Source organism: Cervus elaphus, chromosome 18, assembly GCF_910594005.1.
Source record: "Cervus elaphus chromosome 18, mCerEla1.1, whole genome shotgun sequence".
Classification (NCBI taxonomy): domain Eukaryota; kingdom Metazoa; phylum Chordata; class Mammalia; order Artiodactyla; family Cervidae; genus Cervus; species Cervus elaphus.
In genome coordinates this window covers 119062291-119079897 of record NC_057832.1, presented here as the reverse complement: position 1 = coordinate 119079897, position 17607 = coordinate 119062291, and the positions used below count along the sequence as shown (strand labels likewise).

At 45.5% G+C, this 17607-nt stretch overlaps 1 protein-coding gene across 1 annotated transcript in view; it reads left to right on the top strand.

Annotated features, from left to right (window-relative positions):
- The first annotated feature begins 5893 nt into the window (after positions 1 to 5893).
- Positions 5894 to 17607, top strand: part of RHEB (Ras homolog, mTORC1 binding) — a 52373-nt gene continuing 40659 nt past the window's right edge. The window contains exon 1 of the mRNA XM_043872211.1: positions 5894 to 6296. Coding sequence (XP_043728146.1) covers positions 6245 to 6296 — 52 coding nt within the window. The 5' untranslated portion in view covers positions 5894 to 6244. The remainder of the gene's footprint in view (positions 6297 to 17607) is intronic.

The window sequence follows — 17607 nt, the reverse complement described above, 5'->3', positions numbered from 1 at the left end:
TTTGGAATAATGATCATTTTTTGGTAAGATATTAGGTTAGTAAGATTTGGTAAGATTAGGTTACCATGTTTACCTTTAACATTGTTGGCAAAGAGCCCACACAAGGAAGAAGTGCAGCCTGTTATTTTTCTTAGTGTATACTTACATTGCATTTTTATTCTCATCAATAATTCATGGGCTTTTTGAGTGGAAAACTTTTTTTAAAATTTTTTAAAATTTATTTATTTTAGTTGGAGGCTAATTACTTTACAATGTTGTAGTGGTTTTTGCCATACATTGACATGAATCAGCCACAGGTGTACATGTCGTCCCCATCCTGAACCCCTCTCCCACATCCCTCCCCATCCCATCCCTCCCCTCTGGGTCATCCCAGTGCACCAGCCCTAAACACCCTGTCTCATGCATCAAACCTGGACTGGCGATCTGTTTCATATACAATAATATACATGTTTCAATGCTATTCTCTCAGATCATCCCACCCTCGACTTCTCCCACAGAGTCCAAAAGACTGTTCTATATATCTGTGTCTCTTTTGCTGTCTCACATATAGGGTTATCATTACCATCTTTCTAAACTCCATATATATGTGTTAGTATACTGTACTGGTGTTTTTCTTTCTGACTTACTTCACTACGTATAATAGGCTCCAGTTTCATCAACCTGATTAGAACTAATTCAAATGTATTCTTTTTAATGGCTGAGTAATATTCCATTGTGTGTATGTACCACAACTTTCTTATCCATTCGTCTGCCGATGGACATCTAGGTTGCTTCCATGTCCTGGCTATTACAAACAGTGCTGCGATGAACATTGGGGTACACATGTCTCTTTCAATTCTGGTTTCCTCGGTGTGTATGCCCAACAGTGGGATTTCTGGGTCATATGGCAGTTCTATTTCCAGTTTTTTAAGGAATCTCCACACTGTTCTCCATAGTGGCTGTACTAGTTTGCATTCCCACCAACAGTGTAAGAGAATGGAAAACTTTTAAGGCCCATGACCACTCTGTGAGATTCAGTTTAGCAGAACTGAGGTAATACGTTCTGTAGTTCCTCAGAACTAGACATGTGAAAAGGAATCCATTACAATATTCTATACACTGAACAGTGAGGGCAACACGGATGGCCCCTCCCCATTGTGGAAACACCACTAGGACACCTCTCATCCCAGTCACAACACGTTGCCATGAATATGCCATGGTCAATTCATATATTACATAGGTTTTTTTGTTCAGTCACTAAGTCATGTCCCCATGGATTGCAGCACACCAGGCTCCCCTGTCCTTCACTATCTCCTGGAGTTTGCTCAGATTCATGTTCAATGAGTCAATGATGCTATCTAACCATCTCATCCTCTGTCACCCCCTTCTCCTGCCCTCAATCTTGCCCAGCATCAGGGTCTTTTCTAATGAGTCAGCTGTTTGTATCAGGTGGCCAAAGTATCGGAGCTTCAGCATCAGTCCTTCCAATGAATATTCAGGGTTGAGCTCCTTTAGGATTAACTGGTTGGATCTCCTTGCAGTTCAAGGGTCTCTCAAGAGTCTTCTCCAGCACAATCTGAAAGCATCAGTTCTTCCACGCTCAATTATTTTATTTATAAATAAAAACGTTAAAAAAAAAAACCCTATAAGAAGTTTTTTTTTTTCTCCCTGCACAACAATGTTAGAAACTCTCCAGGTCCCAAAATGCTGGATAAAGCCCAACACTGAGAACACTTCACACAGGAGGAGGAACCAGTGGTGAATGGTCCCTCAAACCATAATTATAACGTTCAGTGGCTTATAAGCACTGTGACTAAATTCCACATCTAAGGTACACGTGAAGAGCATAAGTAGTCATAATCAAAGCCTTGCTGGCCAAGCCATCACATTTTATTGCAAGGACCTGGCCTCCTGCTCTCCCGGAGCTTGCCCGGGTACTGCTGTGCCAGCTCTTAGGAGCATGGTGTTCCCCTTCTGTCATCGTGCCCGATGACCACACAGGGACCCTCAGGACTTGCTCTGCAGGACAGCTAGCACCCCGCCTAGGGAAACACTCCCAGAAGGTGCACGCTGGCTTGGGGTGTTGGGAAGGAGGTCAGTTTCATCCACAGCGCGGCAGAAACTAGAGTCAAACTTTAAAAGAAAGTCTGCTGAGAACTTGAGGACTGGTGATGGTTTCTTTTTTCAGGGCTGCTGTTAACAAAGTACTGTAAACTGAGGCTTATTTTCTCACAGTTCTGATGTCCAGAAGTATAAACGCCCCCCAACTTCAGAGGGAAGCAGGGCTCGAGCCCTCTGAAGTCTCCAGGGAGGGGCATCACTCCAGCCTGCCTCCATCGTCACATCGGTGGGTGGGTGTGTCTGTGTGCTCGTCTCATCTTCTCTCTGAGGAAAGGATTGGATTGGATTAGGGCCCACCCTCCTCCAGTCTGCTGCTGCTAAGTTGCTGCAGTGGCGTCTGACTCTTTGCCATCCCATGGACTGTGGCCTGCCAGGCTCCTCTGTCCATGGGATTCTCCAGGCAACAATAGTGGAGTGGGTTGCCATTTCCTGCTCCAGGGGATCTTCCCCACCCAGGGATCAAACCTGTGTCTCCTGCGGCTCCTGAGCTGCAGGTGGATACTTTACCACCGAGCCATCATGGAAGCCCACTCCAGTTTGACCTCATCTTAACTAATTATATCATCAACAGCTGTATCCAAATAAGATTACATTTTGAGAGGGTTAGGACTTTGACATATCTTTGTGGGGGACTTGTTCTGAGATAGGCTGGGACCCTGGACCCTCTCCTGCAATGCCTGCACCTGGACAGATGTCTCCTCATCTCCTCTCCCCACTCCTTCGGCAACAGAACACAAAGAAACTACAGGGGACTAAAGATAGTTGCATATTAAAAAGCGGACAGCATATTAAAAAGCAGAGACATTACTTTGCCAACAATGGTCCGTCTAGTCAAAGCTATGGTTTTTCCAGTAGTCACACATGGATGTGAGAGTTGGACTGTAAAGAAAGCTGAGCACCGAAGAATTGGTGCTTTTGAACTGTGGTGTCGGAGAAGACTCTTGAGAGTCCCTTGGACTGCAAGGAGATCAAACCAGTCCATCCCAAAGGAAATCAGTCCTGAATATTCACTGGAAGGACTGATGCTGAATCTGAAGCTCCAATACTCTGGCTACCTGATTCGAAGAACCAACTCATTGGAAAAGACCCTGACGCTGGGAAAGACTGGAGGCAGGAGAAGGGGACCACAGAGGATGAGATGGTTTGGATGGCATCACCAACTCATTGGATGTGAGTTTGAGTAAATTCCGGGAGTTGGTGATGGACAGGGAGGTCTGGTGTGCTGCAGTCCATGGGGTGGCAAAGAATCGGACCTGACTAAGCGACTGAACTGAAAGATAGCTGCACCTGTGCACTGTAGGGGAGAATTATCAACAGTAAGAGAGAGGCCAAAACCCAGTGGTTGCTTCTGAGTGTCAGGAGGAAAAAAAGGTGATCCCTGCACCCATCATCACCACGGGGATGGGCAGACCACCAAGCCACCCCTCCCCCACAAGCAAGGGCACTTGTTGCTTTCTCTCTCTCCTTCCTGCTGCAGCAGGAGCCCCATTAAGGCCCTGCCTGCATTTCCCATCTGGTCTCTTATATGGTCTGGCAGCCGTCAAGTATTTCCAAGTGAATTCATACATCAGTCCCAAATATTTCAGGTCATCTGAGTCATTTCTTAAACCAAGGAAATTCTCCCCATTCTGGAATAAAGGAATCTTCAGAACTCCGGGATCTGGTCTTAAAGGGCTTTAACACAACTGGAATATTTCGTGAATGAATTTGTCATTTACAACTGCACTTCTTGGTCTGGACTCCTAAGTCTGGACTTCTCAGGCTAGGGCGGTGCTTTCAAACTTTTGGGGGCAACACATAGAAAGAAATACATATTACAATGGAATGCAGTACACATTACATATATACATAGCATATATAAATATATGCACACACACAACAAAAGTGTCATGAAACAGTACTCACCTTTACTATGTAAGGAACTATTTTCTATTCTGTTCTTCTATTAAAAAAAAAAAACAAAAAAAACACTAAGCTGATTTCACAACCTGCCGGGGAGTCTGGTACCATTAGTTCAAAATAATGTAGTGGGTACTGGCTTAGTCACACCACAATCTATGACTTCGTGGACCGTAGCCTGTCAGGCTCTTCTGTTCACGGAATTTCCCAGGCAAAAATACTGGAGCAGGTTGACATCTCCTACTCCAGGGAACTTCCTGACCCAGGGACAGAACCCGGTAGCTCTTGCTTCCACAAGCAGATTCTTTACCACTATGCCACCTGGAAAAAATACTGCAGGAGAGGCATTCAATTCACAGGACAAAAATTATACATTTTCCTGGCGAGTCCATTTTAAGGCCTGAATTGTTTAAATATTTCAACTAATTACAGGGCAGAATGCAAAAATCAATTAACATAAAAGACAACTTGAAAGGTTTTCTCCTGTCCAGCTGGTGGCCTGGGGCTTCAACTGTAAGACCCTACCCCCTCAGGACCTGAAGGTGCACTCGCCCTCTCCAGTGAGTACTTAGAGGGACAGTGGAAGGATTCTGCCCCAACGTCAGTGTTTTAAACCCAACACCGCGACAGTTTAGGGACTGTCACCTCCAAATCTTCCTAACCCAGGAATCCTGCCCTTGCCGCTCAGTTTCCTGGGGGCTTCTCCTCGGTGCTCACTGGGCGAGGCCAGGACCAGAGGTCGGTGGTCCCCCTTAACCAGGCAGGTCAACACTGCCAAACAGCCCGAGGATGACAGAGGGGCTGTGGTACGAGTAGCAGGTATCTGCTTCTTCAGCAACCTCCATGGACAAGTACACCTAGCATGATAGAAGGCTCTAATCGCATCCTGTTTTCTTGGGCCCGGTTTTCATCTTCTTGTCGCATGATCCAGGCCTCCTGAGCTGGTGTCCCTCCCTGCAGCTCCAAGACTGGTGCTACCCCCAGACACCCTTCACCAGCACCACTGAAAACGGGGTTGTCAGGGCACCTCTGGAGGGAAGTACAGCAGCGTCCCTTCTTCAGCGGAGAGGTCAGCCCACGCCAGAGCGCCGGCTCACTGGAAGGACAGTTCTGGTGAGTTCTCAGCCAACAACGGCGGGTGTTTTAAGTCTGCCTTACTTTCAATTAGCCACGCAGGCGTTGACAGTTAAAAGCTGCGTCGACCCGGCGCTGTTCCTTTCCCGTGAGGTGTGCGGGCTCCGCAAACGCCAGGGTTAAGACCAGAACTGAGGAGATGCATGAGAACTGAGGAGAAAGCTTTTTTCATGAAACGCGTTCACATTTTCAATGAACGCATACTCCATTCTTCCCATGGTCCTTCACCCATGGCTGATGCTTCGTCATCACCTACATCCTCCACCTAGACTCACGAAAGCCAATGCAGCAGTTTTAAAACAAAAACAAATAAACACACACGAGGAATGTACCGGGCAACCAACAGCCCAGCAAGGCACCAGCTACGCGCCTCGTGCCTTTTAAGGGTTCAGCGACCCACCAATCACCGCGCCTCCCACGCGTCGCCACGCCCCCTTCCCGCGATCTAACCAATCCCTGGGGAGGTAGCTTCTCTCCGCCCCTCCCACCTGCCTCCAGCCCTTCCGAAGTTCGAAGCCTTCAAACTTCACCCGCGCCCAGCCGCGAGCTCCCAGTCGGAGTTTATTTTTAGCTCCCGGGCCAAGCAGCCCCCGCCTCCGGGCCCGCCTCTTCACCGCCCGCCCCCCCAATGGGAGAAGGAGTTTCCGTCGCGTCAGCGCGCGGGCGGATGGGAACTGTCCAATCAGCGCTCGGGGAGAGCTGGCGTCATTAAAAAGCGGCGGAAGACGGTGGGCGGGTCATGACGCAGCGAGTTTCAGTCGTGACTTTTCCAGGGGCATCTCGGCGTCCCCTCTTTTTCCCTTTAAAGTAAAACGCCTCCCGACGCACACCCCGTGCGTTTGGGGCAGGGGGCGGTGGCCGCGGGAGGGCGGTGCTGACGCGAGCCGCCTGCGGCGTCGCGCGGTCACGTGGGCGTGTTTGGGGGCGGGGCCGCGCGGCGGTTCCGGGCGGTTGGGCGCGCGAGCGAGGAGCTGAGGCAGCCGCGCCCGCCCGCCCCGCCCCGCCCCTGGATGCCGCTGTGCCCCGGCGCGGCCGCCGCCGATCGCAGCGCAGGAGCCGCCGCCGCCGCCGCGGTTGATGTGGTTGACCCGGGGCTGAGGAGGCCGCCAAGATGCCGCAGTCCAAGTCCCGGAAGATCGCGATCCTGGGCTACCGGTCTGTGGGTGAGTGGCGGGCGCCGCGCGGCCTCCTCGCACCCCGGGCCCCGGGCCTCGCCCGGGGCCCGGCCAAGTTTGGGGCCGGCGCGGCCATGTGGCGGCCGCGCGTTTCGTAACCGGCCGCCCGCCGCCGCCACCTCCATCTTGGAGCGGAGGCCGGCGGCGCGGCCGGGCCCGCGGGGCAGCGAGACGGACGCGTGTGGGAGGCCGCGGGCGGACGGGCGCTCGGGTCGGGTCGGGCCGGGCCGGCGGTGCGGGTTGGCCGCCGCGCCGCCCGCCGCAGGGCCCTCCACAGCCCCGGAGTCGCACCTGTCCCCCCTCCCCGCGGCGAGCAGTCCGTGATTGTTGCTGGTGGCCTTTTCCACCCCAAATTAAAACCCGTGGGGCTTCAACAAAGGACGTCGCACCTTAGCCGTAATTTTTCTGTCTTGTGAAGTTTCAACATTTTAAAGCACACCCGGGAGCTCAAAGGACGTTTGGCTGCTGAGGGCCAGTTTCCTAGGAAGAAACTCAAAAGAGCCCCCCCCCCCCCCAATCTCCCGCTTCGGAAGCCCCCCGAGATCCTGCCAGCGACCGAAGTAGGAGGGCAGAGAAACGGAAATTTCTGCCCTCTTGGTGTCCTGTTTTTTCCTTTGGGGGGAAAAAATAAGGTCAGATACTTGTAACTAGAATGTCGAAGTAATTCAAAAGTATCCCTCCCCACCCCCCTGCCAAAGGTTGACATATATTTGAAACTGAGAGTGGCTGTCGCTTTTTCCACCCCGAGCAGAGGTGGTCTGGGGTGGGAGGTGGTGGACAGAATGCCGGAAAACGAGGGAGAAAACAGAACCGTTGAACTTAACCATGCTTCAGGGTGAGGTTTTTATTGTCTTTGAGAACCGGAAGTCTGGAAAAATTACTTTTATCTTTCTGTGTTGTTTTTAAGAAGCAGCTGTCCAAGGAAAAGGGCGCACTTGACCACAATGGGGTAGGGGTGGCGAGGGCAGGGATTCGGAGTCTGTGGTGACTGCAGAAGGAGGTGATACAAATTGCCCTGGGAAAAGCTGGTAACTGCCTGCTCATTGGCCGAACTCCCCGACTTCGCTTTCCCTTCTGCTTCTTCACCCCCATTTTCCACGGTCGGTGCCAGGGTCTGTGCTCTTTGACCAAGATCAGCTGCAGCGTGCTTACTCATCCTTTTATCATCTCTCTTTGTCAAAGTGCTTGGGGGGGGGCGGATATCAAAATGAGAGGCTGAGAGACTCTTGTGTACGGATAAGGGGCGCCAGGAGCCCTGGGGGTAACTCCTGTGAGATGCGGTAATCCTGTGGGGGGGAAGGAGAGGTGACAGTCTTAACAACCGCAGCCGTCAAGTCACCGGGCGTCAGATGGAGGCTCTTCAAGTCTCTAACAGCCCTGAATGCCCATATGGAACCACCGCATCCCACCTTTATCAACAGTCTGTATCTCAGAGTACTTGCTTCTCTGTTCTCTTTCTTTTCCTCTGCATTGTGAAGAGTGGGACTCGGACACATCCTGTCTCTTGAATGAGTTATATTTCCTCAGGGTGCCCACTAGTTAAAGGTACCAGTGTCTGAATAATCAAGTTACAGGTGACATGAATTACCTGGGCTGCCTGCTTTCAACTGAAGAGAATGTCCCAAACGTCCTGGCTTATTTACCCCTTGAAATTCTTGAGATGGTGATTCCAGTCGCCAGTAATCTAGTCTAGCATTTTATCAGTGTGTGTTAAAGAAGTTCTTTAGGTCCCGTTGAAACCAATTGTGTCCTACCTGCCTTCTAATCACATCCTCTTGAAGACCCAGAGGTGACACATCACCCATTTGCTTTCACTTCACATTTATGTTAAACCACTCTTCCTGAAATGTTGCGCTGGATTAGCCTCCAGGGGCACCCAGAGTAGGTCCAGTCCCTGTTTTCCTTGCCTTCCTACTGCTAAACCCTGCTCCATTGTCTCCATGTTTATTTTCATACGTGGTGATGATTCAAGTGAAATGTGTTTTGCACAGGTTCAGTGACTGCCAGTCTTTGCATTTGATTTTACAGTTGTTTACCTTTGTTAGGAACCAGGACTTCTTGTAGTTTGTGGGCTCTTTTGTTTTGCCAGCATCAGAAACGGAGATAGCTCCCTGATTCCACATCCTAGCCACTCGGCAGAGAATTACTCACACGTGTGAGTTCACTGACATGTCTGCTTGCCAATGATGCTAGGGTAGAGAAATCTGAGTACCTGTGTTCCTAGGTTGTGTTACTGTGATGCTAAACTGTAGTGTCATATTGACTGGGGGTAAAAGAGTCTAAGCCAGAAACTGTATCTTTCTTAGAATGTTCTCTTGACTAAATATCGTATGCCAGTTTGACTCGTAAAATATTTGTCATTTTGAGTTTATTTTAAAAGTTTGCCTTCAGATGAAATTACTAAGTGCAATGACTGTTTTACTACTCGGTGTTCAAATTTTGTATTTTTTTAAAACACTGAAAAAACTTACTGGTGAGAAAAACAGAATTCTCAGATCATTTACACAACTTTTTTTTTTCCTGAAGGACTTTTCCTGTTATTTACAGTGTTAAGCTTTTAAGGACACGTCACCTGTAGCACAGGCTGGCTTGCAGGGAGTGCTTTGTATGAATTGTTTTGGTGGTAGCCAAATGTGCCAGCTCCCTGACGTCCATTGTTCTAATACAAATGAGTAGTCCCATGATAGGAGGTAACTGAATGAGTAGTCCTGTGATAGGAGGTAACTATACTTAATCTGGCTAAAGTTATAGTGTCAGGTTAACAACTATCTTCAAATAAAATCTGGCACATTTTTCACAGGAATGTTCTACAGAGAGGTTTGATAATTGAGTTTACCATTAGACCACAACAATCAAAAGATTGTCATATATTACTCTCGGAGGTTAACAAACAGGATGGGATCAAAGGAGTATGAAAGATCTTAAGAGAGAACATGAAAAAATTCTGTGGTGTGGTAAAAGGCATTTCAGTAAAAGTAACTCAAATTATTACCCTCCTTATAAAAATGTTTTAAGTAGTAAGGAACATGCATCCTTTGATTTGGCTACTTCATAGGGAAAGATATCATTAAATTTGTTCCCAATAGAATATCATCCAATTGTATGCTGATTTACTGTATATTTTTAAATTACCCTATCCTTTTCTAACACATTGCATTGAGGAATTGTAAAGTTAGACAGTGTTTGCCACGTATAAATGTATTAGTATATGAAATTGTATGTTCACGTGCTTCATAACATTGCAAAGTTGTGTACTTGTGGGTGAGGATAGTCCTGTGGTGACCACCTTGTGTGAAGCTTGAAGTTAACTTTTCTTTCAGTGCCATTCATTGTTCTGTGCAAGAAATATTCAGAGCTTGCATTTGCAATTTTGACTTTCCAGTGCTTAATAGAATATTTGTAGACTTTTTCTTTTCTTGGCTGTGCAGGGTCTTTGTCGCTTTGCGTGCGTATTTTCTCTAGTTGCAGTGAGCAGGGGCTTCTCTTGTTGTGGACCACAGACTCTAGATGTTTGATCTTCAGTAGTTGTGACTTGGGACTTAGTTGCTCCATGGCATGTGGAGTCTTCCCTGGCTAGGAATTGAACCTATGTCCCCTGCGTTGGCCAGGTTGATTCTTATCCTCTATACTACCAGGGAAGCCCCTAGATTTTTTTTTTTTAAGTATAGTTGATGTATCATATTTATATAAGTTACAGGTGTACAGTAGAGTGGTTCACAATTTTAAAGGCTATTCTCTGTTTACAGTTGCTATAAAATATTGCCTATATATTCCTCCTGTTGTACAGTGTATTGAGCTTATTTTGCACATAATAGTTTGTACCTCTTAATCTCATGCTCCTATATTGCCTCTCCCTACTTCTAAACATCAGTTCTGTATATCTGTGAATCTGCTTTTTTTGTTATATCAAATGTTAATGTGATGTCCCTGCGAGTTACGGCAATCCGTGCCTCCCTTCATCCCTCCAAAAGATACTCCGTACTCAGCAGCAGTCCCCTCCCAACTTCTCCTCACCTCACCCCCTGGCATCACTAATCTTTCTGATTCTACAAATTTACCTATTCTGGACATTTCATATAAATGGAGTCATGTATACATGGCCTTGCGTGCCTAGCATTTTTCATTTAACATAAATATTTCTAAGGTTCATCCGTGTTGAAGCAGGTATCAGTAATTCATTCCTTTTGGTTGCCAAATAATAATCCATTATTTGAATATACCACATTCTATTTATACGTTCGTTAACTGATGGGCATGTGGGCTGTTTCTACATTTGGGCTAATACAGATAATGCTGTTACGAGCATTCCTGTTAAATATTTTTTGTATGTGTAATTTTTGTGTAGACATGATTTCTCTTCTTTTGGGTATACCTCTAGGAGTATAATTGTAATTGCTGGGTCATATGGTAATTGTATGTTTAACATTTTGAAGAATTATCAAACTGCTTTTCAACCAGTTTACATGCCAGCTAACAATTGAAATTGGTTTCAGTTTCTCCACATCCTCACCAACACTTCTAATCATCTATCTTTTTATTTAATTTTTATATTTTCATTATCTTTTAATTTTTAAAATTTTTTTATTGCCGTATAGTTGACTCACAGGGCTTCCCTGGCGGCTTGCAATGCAAGAGACCTGGATTCAATCCCTGTGTCGGGAAGATCCCCTGGAGAAGGGAATGCCAGCCCACTCCAGTATTCTTGCCTGGAGACTCGCATGGACAGAGGAGCCTGAAGGGCTACAGTCTATGAGGTCACACAGAGTCAGACACAACTGAGCGACTTCACTTCTTTCACTTTTCATAGTTGACTTACAATGTTGTGTTTCTGGTGTACAGTGAACATTGACTTATACTTACCTATATATTCATATTCTTTTCCATTATGTTTTACTACAGGATATTGAACATAGGTCCCCATGCTACATAGCATGTGTGTGTGCGCTCAGTTGTGTCCGACTCTGACCCCATGGACCATAGGCCACCAGGCTCCTCTGTCCATGGGATTTTCAAGGCAAGAATACTGGAGGGGTTTGCCATTTCCTTCCCCAGGCGTGCTATATAGTAGGAACTTGTGTATTTTATATTTAATATGTAATAGTTTGTATCTGCTAATCCAAAACTCATGATTTATCCCTTCCCCACACCACTTTACCCCTTTTTAATGGTAAATTTGTCTGTGAGTGTGTTTCTGTTTCATAAATAACTTCATTTGTGTCATATTTACGATTCCACATATAAGTGATATCCTAGAGTATTTGTATTTCTTTGTCTGGCTTAACTTCATTTAGTATGATAATCTGTAAGTCTCTCCATGTTGCTGCAAGTGCCATTATTTCATTCTTTTTATGGCTGAGCAGTATTCCACTGCATATATGTATCGCAACTTCTTTATTCATCTATTAATGGACATTTAGAATTCTTCCATGTTTTCGCTACTGTAAATAGTGCTGCTATGGACGTTGGGGTACATGTATCTTTTTGAATTAGAGTTTTTGTCTTTGGGGGTATATGCCCAGGAGTGTGATTGCAGGATCATACGGCAGCCCTATTTCTAGTTTTTTAAGGAACCTCCATTCCTACCAACAATGTAGGAAGCTTCCCTTTTCTCCACACCATCGTTTGTTATTTGTAGATTTGATGTCCAATCTGATGGGTGTGGGTGATGCCTCATTGTAAAGTTGATCTGCACTTCTCTAATAATTAACTAAATGCAGAGTTTCAGAGAATAGCAGTGTGAGATAAGAAAGTCTTCTTAATGCAAAGAAATAGAGGAAAACAATAGAATGGGAAAGACTAGAGATCTCTTCAAGAAAATTGGAGATACCAAGGGAACATTTGATGCAAAAATAAAGATCAGAAACATCAAGGACCTAACAGAGGCAGAAAAGATTAAGAAGAGGTGGCAAGAATACGCAGAAGAACTATACAAAAAAGGCCTTGATGACCTGGATAACTTATGATGGTGTGGTCACTCGCCCAGAGCCAGACATCCTGGAATGTGAAGTCAAGTGGGCCTTAGGAAGCATCACTACGAACAAAGCTAGTGGAGGTGATGGAATTCCAGCTGAGTTATTTCAAATCCTAAAAGATGGTGCTGTTAAAGTGCCAGCAAATTTGGAAAACTCAGCAGTGGCCATGGGACTGTAAAAGGTCAAATTTCATTCCAGTCCCAAAGAAGGGCAATCCAAAGAATGTTCAAACTGCCCTACACTTGTGCTCATTTCACATACTAGCAAGGTAATGCTCAAAATCCTTCAAGCTAGGCTTCAGCATTACTTCCAGATATTCAAGGTGGGTTTGGAAAAGGTAGAGGAGCCATTGCCAACATCCATTGGATCATAGAAAAAAGCAAGGAAATTCCAGAAAAACATCTGTTTCATTGACTATGCCCCATGGACATGAATTTGAGCAACCTCCGGAAGATAGTGGAGGACAGGAAAGCCTGGCATGCTGCAGTCTGTGGGTTTGCAAAGAGTTGGACACTTCTAGTGACTGAACACTAATTAACTAGCTCATCCGTATTTCTTGTACTAGCCATCCTTATGAGTTTGTGAAGAGTCATATACAATTTGCAAATAATTTCTTCCATTCTGCGGGTTCTTTTCACTTACTTGAAGTTGGCCTTCCTTTGAAGCAAAAAGTTCTCAATTTTGACAAAGTCAATTTTATTTATATTTTTATTTTGTCACTTGTACTTTTGTTGTCATATTTTTTATCTCTTATATTTGGGTCTATTATCTATTCAGAGCTAAATTTTGTGGTGGGAGATAGGAGTAAAACTTGATTCTTTTGTATGTAGATACCAAGTTGTCCCACCACCTTTGTTAAAAGACTGTTCTTTATTGGATTGTATCGACGTCCTTGTCAAAACCAAGTGATCCATCTCAAAATGGAAGTACTGTTTGCAATGGAGAAGAAAGCCCCTCCCCTTTATCCCTCTTCCCTCTGAAAAAAGAGGCAGAAGGTAGTAATAGAAACTGATTTCACATCAAATAATAAATTACAAAAAAGAAAAACCCCAAGTGATCATACACATATGGTTTCTTTTTCTGGATTATTCCTTTGATCTGTTTGTTGGTCCTTGTACCAGTATCATACTATTTTGATTACTGTTTTTTTATGGTAAGTTTCAAAATAGGGAAGTGTGAACCCTCTAACTTAATCCTTTTTCAAGATTAACTTCTGAGTTCCTTGTATCTCCATAGGGATTTTAGGACTGGCTTATCAATTTCTGGAAGACAAAGACAAGTGGGGTTTTGTTTTACAAATGTGCAAGTGTCTTCAATACCTGGTTTAAAAACACTTGAATTCTCTTATCTGCTTCTGAGTTCCTTCCACTGCAATATTTAACTTTAATAAAGCATATAAGAGAAATCCAACCTGCCAGATAGGTACTTGGGAAACGGAGGAGTGTTTTAATACTGTGACATTAAATTACTAATACAATACTTTTTTGGGTGATTGTGGCTGTTCTCTGATACTTGAGCTTCCCAGGTGGCACAGTGGTAATGCCTGCCAGTGCAAGAGACATGGGTTCAATCCCTGAGTCGAGTAGATCCCCTGGAGTAGGAAATGACAACCTGACTGGAAAATTCCACGGACAGAGGAGCCTGGTGGGCTATAGGCCATGGGGTCGCGAAGAGTCGGACACAGCTGAGCACCTGCGCATGCGCGCACACAACACACACGCTGATACTCACGAAGACCCCGTAAGCGGTAGTTTCTTAGAAGTTAGTTGTAATATCTGAAATCATATGAAGTGTTTTGTTTTGTTTTGTTTTGTTTTGTTTTTTTACTCTGTTCCATTGAACTCCATTGACGTGATTGCACTTTGTGTGGATCTTCTACTCATACCTGATTTGGGAACATGGTACCTTGTTATTGTTCAGTCGCTCAGTCGTGTCCAACTCTTTGTGACCCCATGGACTGCAGCACACCAGGCTTCTCTGTTCTTCACCATCTCATGGAGCTTGCTCAAACTCATTTCCATTAAGTCAGTGATGTCATCCAACCATCTCATCCTCTGTTATCCCCTTCTCCTCCCACTTTCAATCTTTCCCAGCATCAGGGTCTTTTCAAACGAGTCAGCTCTTTGAATCAGGTGGCCTAAGTATTGGAGCTTCAGCTTCAGCATCAGTCCTTCCAACGAATCTTCAGGATTGATTTCCTTTAGGATGGACTCGGATCTCCTTGCAGTCCAAGGGGCTCTCAAGAGTCTTCTCCAGCACCACAGTTCACAAGCATCAGTGCTTTGGCGTTCAGCCTTCTTTATGGTCTAACTCTCACACCTATACATGACTACTGGAAAAACCATAGCTTTGACTAGACATACCTTTGTAGGCAAAGTAGTGTCTGCTTTTTAATGTGCTGTCTAGGTTTTCTGCCAAGAAGCAAGTGTCTTAATTTCATGGCTGCAGTCAGCATGTGCAGTGATTTTGGAGCCCAAGAAAATAAAGTCTCTCTCTGTTTCCATTGTTTCCCCATCTATTTGCCATAAAGTGATGGGACCAGATGCCATGATCATTGTTTTTTGAATGTTGAGTTTTAAGCCAGCTTTTTCACTCTCCTCTTTCACTTTCATCAAGAGGCTCTTTAGTTCCTCTTTGCTTTCTGCCATAAGGGTGGTGTCATCTGCTATCTGAGGTTATTGATATTTCTCCCAGCAATCTTGATTCCAGCTTGTGCTTCATCCAGCCTGGCATTTCTCATGATGAACTCTGCATAAGTTAAATAAGCAGGGTGACAATATACAGCCTTGACGTACTCATTTCCCAATTTGGAGCCAGTCTGTTGTTCCATATCTGATTCTAAGTGTTGCTTGTTGACCTGCATACAGATTTCTCGGGAGGCAGGTAAGGTGGTCTGGTAGTCCCATCTCCTTAAGAATTTTCCACAGTTTGTTGTGATCCACAAGTCAAAGGCTTTGGCATAGTCAGTAAAGCAGAAGTAGAGGTTTTTCTGGAATTTTCTTTTTTTCTATGATCCAGCGAATGTTGGCAATTTGATCTCTGGTTCCTCTGCCTTTTCTAAATTCTTCTTGAATATCTTGAAGGTCTCAGTTCACATACTGTTGAAGCCTGGCTTGGAGGATTTTGAGCATTACTTTGCTAACATGTGGGATGAGCTCAGTTGTACAGTAGTTTGAACATTCTTTGACTTTGTGATTCTTTGGGATTGGATTGAAAACTGACCTTTTCCAGTCCTGTGGCCACTGCTGAGTTTTCCATATTTGCTGGCATGTTGAGTGCAGCACTTCAACAACATCCTTTTACAGTTTGAAATAGCTCAGCTGAAATTCCATCACCCCCGCTAGTTTTGTTTGTAGTGATGCTTCCTAAGGTCCACTTGACTTCACACTCTTAAGATGTCTGGCTCTAGGTGAGCGATCACACCATAGTGGTTATCTGGGTCCTTAAGATTCGGTCAATTGGAAATACTGGTTCACTCTTTTGCAGATCTTGCCACGTTTCGATACATTTCAATATAAAATTATTTCTTTAAATGACATCTTGTAAATCACCACCCATCTCCTCAGAAAAATTAAATATTGGGAAGATGTTAAGATCACCTGGAGTGATGTAGATTTTCCAGAATTCCTCTTGAAAGTTCAAATTTGATGGTTGGCAAAATGCTACCAGTTTTTCATAAAATGAGAGTCTCATTTCTTTGATTTCCAAGAAGGTGTCTGCCAGAGACCCACATCTGGAACAGCAATAGCTTGTTGGTCATTCTTACAGATAAAAATGGCATCCACGATCAAGCTGCCTGTTTCAGACCACTTCCCACACCCTCACACGAGTGCTTTTCCCCAGGCGACGCCGTGCTCGAGTGTGTAGCAGCCACACTATATGCAAACATCCCATTCAGCATGTAGAATATTCAAAAGACATGGATTAAAGGTCAAGATTTAATAAAATTAATTATTTGTACTGCTTCCTCAAGGACACTGTTAAGTAAAAATGGCCTTTTTTGTACTGTGCGCGCATAGTGGTGCAGAACACAGTGGCCGTCCTTTAGTCTGTGACCCGCGCCCTGACTCTGCAAAGGGGCACCAAGCTGGCAGTCTTAGCACCATTGCCCGTGTATCGTCAGTGCGTGTGGGAACCGTGGAGAAGGCAGGTCATACAGTGAGTCCTCGGCGGGGGAACAGGGCCCTCCTCAGAGCACGCCCGTGTGTGTGTGTGTGTGGAAGTCTCAGTCGTGTCCGACCCTTTGCACCCCCATGGACTGTAGCCCGTCAGGCTCTTCTGTCCATGGAATTCTCCAGGCCAGAATGCTGGAGCAGGTAGCCCTTCCCTTCTCCAGAGGATCTTCCCAACCCAGGAATTGGACTGGGGTCTCCTGCATTGCAGGCGGATTCTTTACCAGCTGAGCTGCCAGGGAAGACCCTTAAGTCCAATATTTTTAAGTCCAACAGAGTTGGCCTAGGTGCCCAGCTAACACAGTTGGATATACAGTACTGTTCTGTACTAGGTTTGTAATACTCTTCACACAAATAATACATAAAAAACAACAAAAACATTCTTACTCTTACAGTACCTTGAAAAGTACAGTAGTAGCGGTGGTACAGTACAGCGGCTGCGTTCCCGTCTGTGAACGTTCGTGTAGGGGACTTACTGTGAGATAGTTTGACTTCCGAGCCCCCTGAGAGTGTCTCCGGGGACCCCCAGCCTTGTGCAGAAGAGGCCCTGCAGCATCGGCAGAGACCAGGCTGGTGAGCTGGGAAAGAACTTGGCATGCTGAGAAGGAAGGAAGTGGGGGTGGCTGGGCTTCGCGAGGTGGGAGGGGGAAGCAGGGTTGGAAAGGTAGGCAGGAGCTGGCCAGGCAGGGAACGGGAGGGCACCTTCCTGTGTGGCGTGCAGTGAATTACTAGAGCCTGCAGAGAGCTAGGCTGTCTAAGTGCCATGTGACTTGGCCTCTAATGGTGGTGCAGTTAGGGTGAATGCTTGGTTCTCAACCTGGTACCAGTGAAGCTCCCAAAAGAGAAATAAGAATTGCCGTGGTGGTGGCGGCACCCCCAAGACCTATATGCTAACTATGTGCTTTTCAAGTCCAGATATCACCACCTTTATCACGCAATATGAAATGGCCATCTGTACCTGTGATTATGAAGTCAGAAAGGTGCAACATTTTCCTTAGCTTAAGGTCTGGAAGAGAGCTAGTAACTTTAACACTGTCCACGAGTGGATTGTACTTATTTACTTAAATAAATCAGAACTGAACTGGGACGTGATTGTGCAAGATAAAGCATTATGAAATCTTTAGTGCTCACAGTTGAGAGAACCTTTATTCTTAG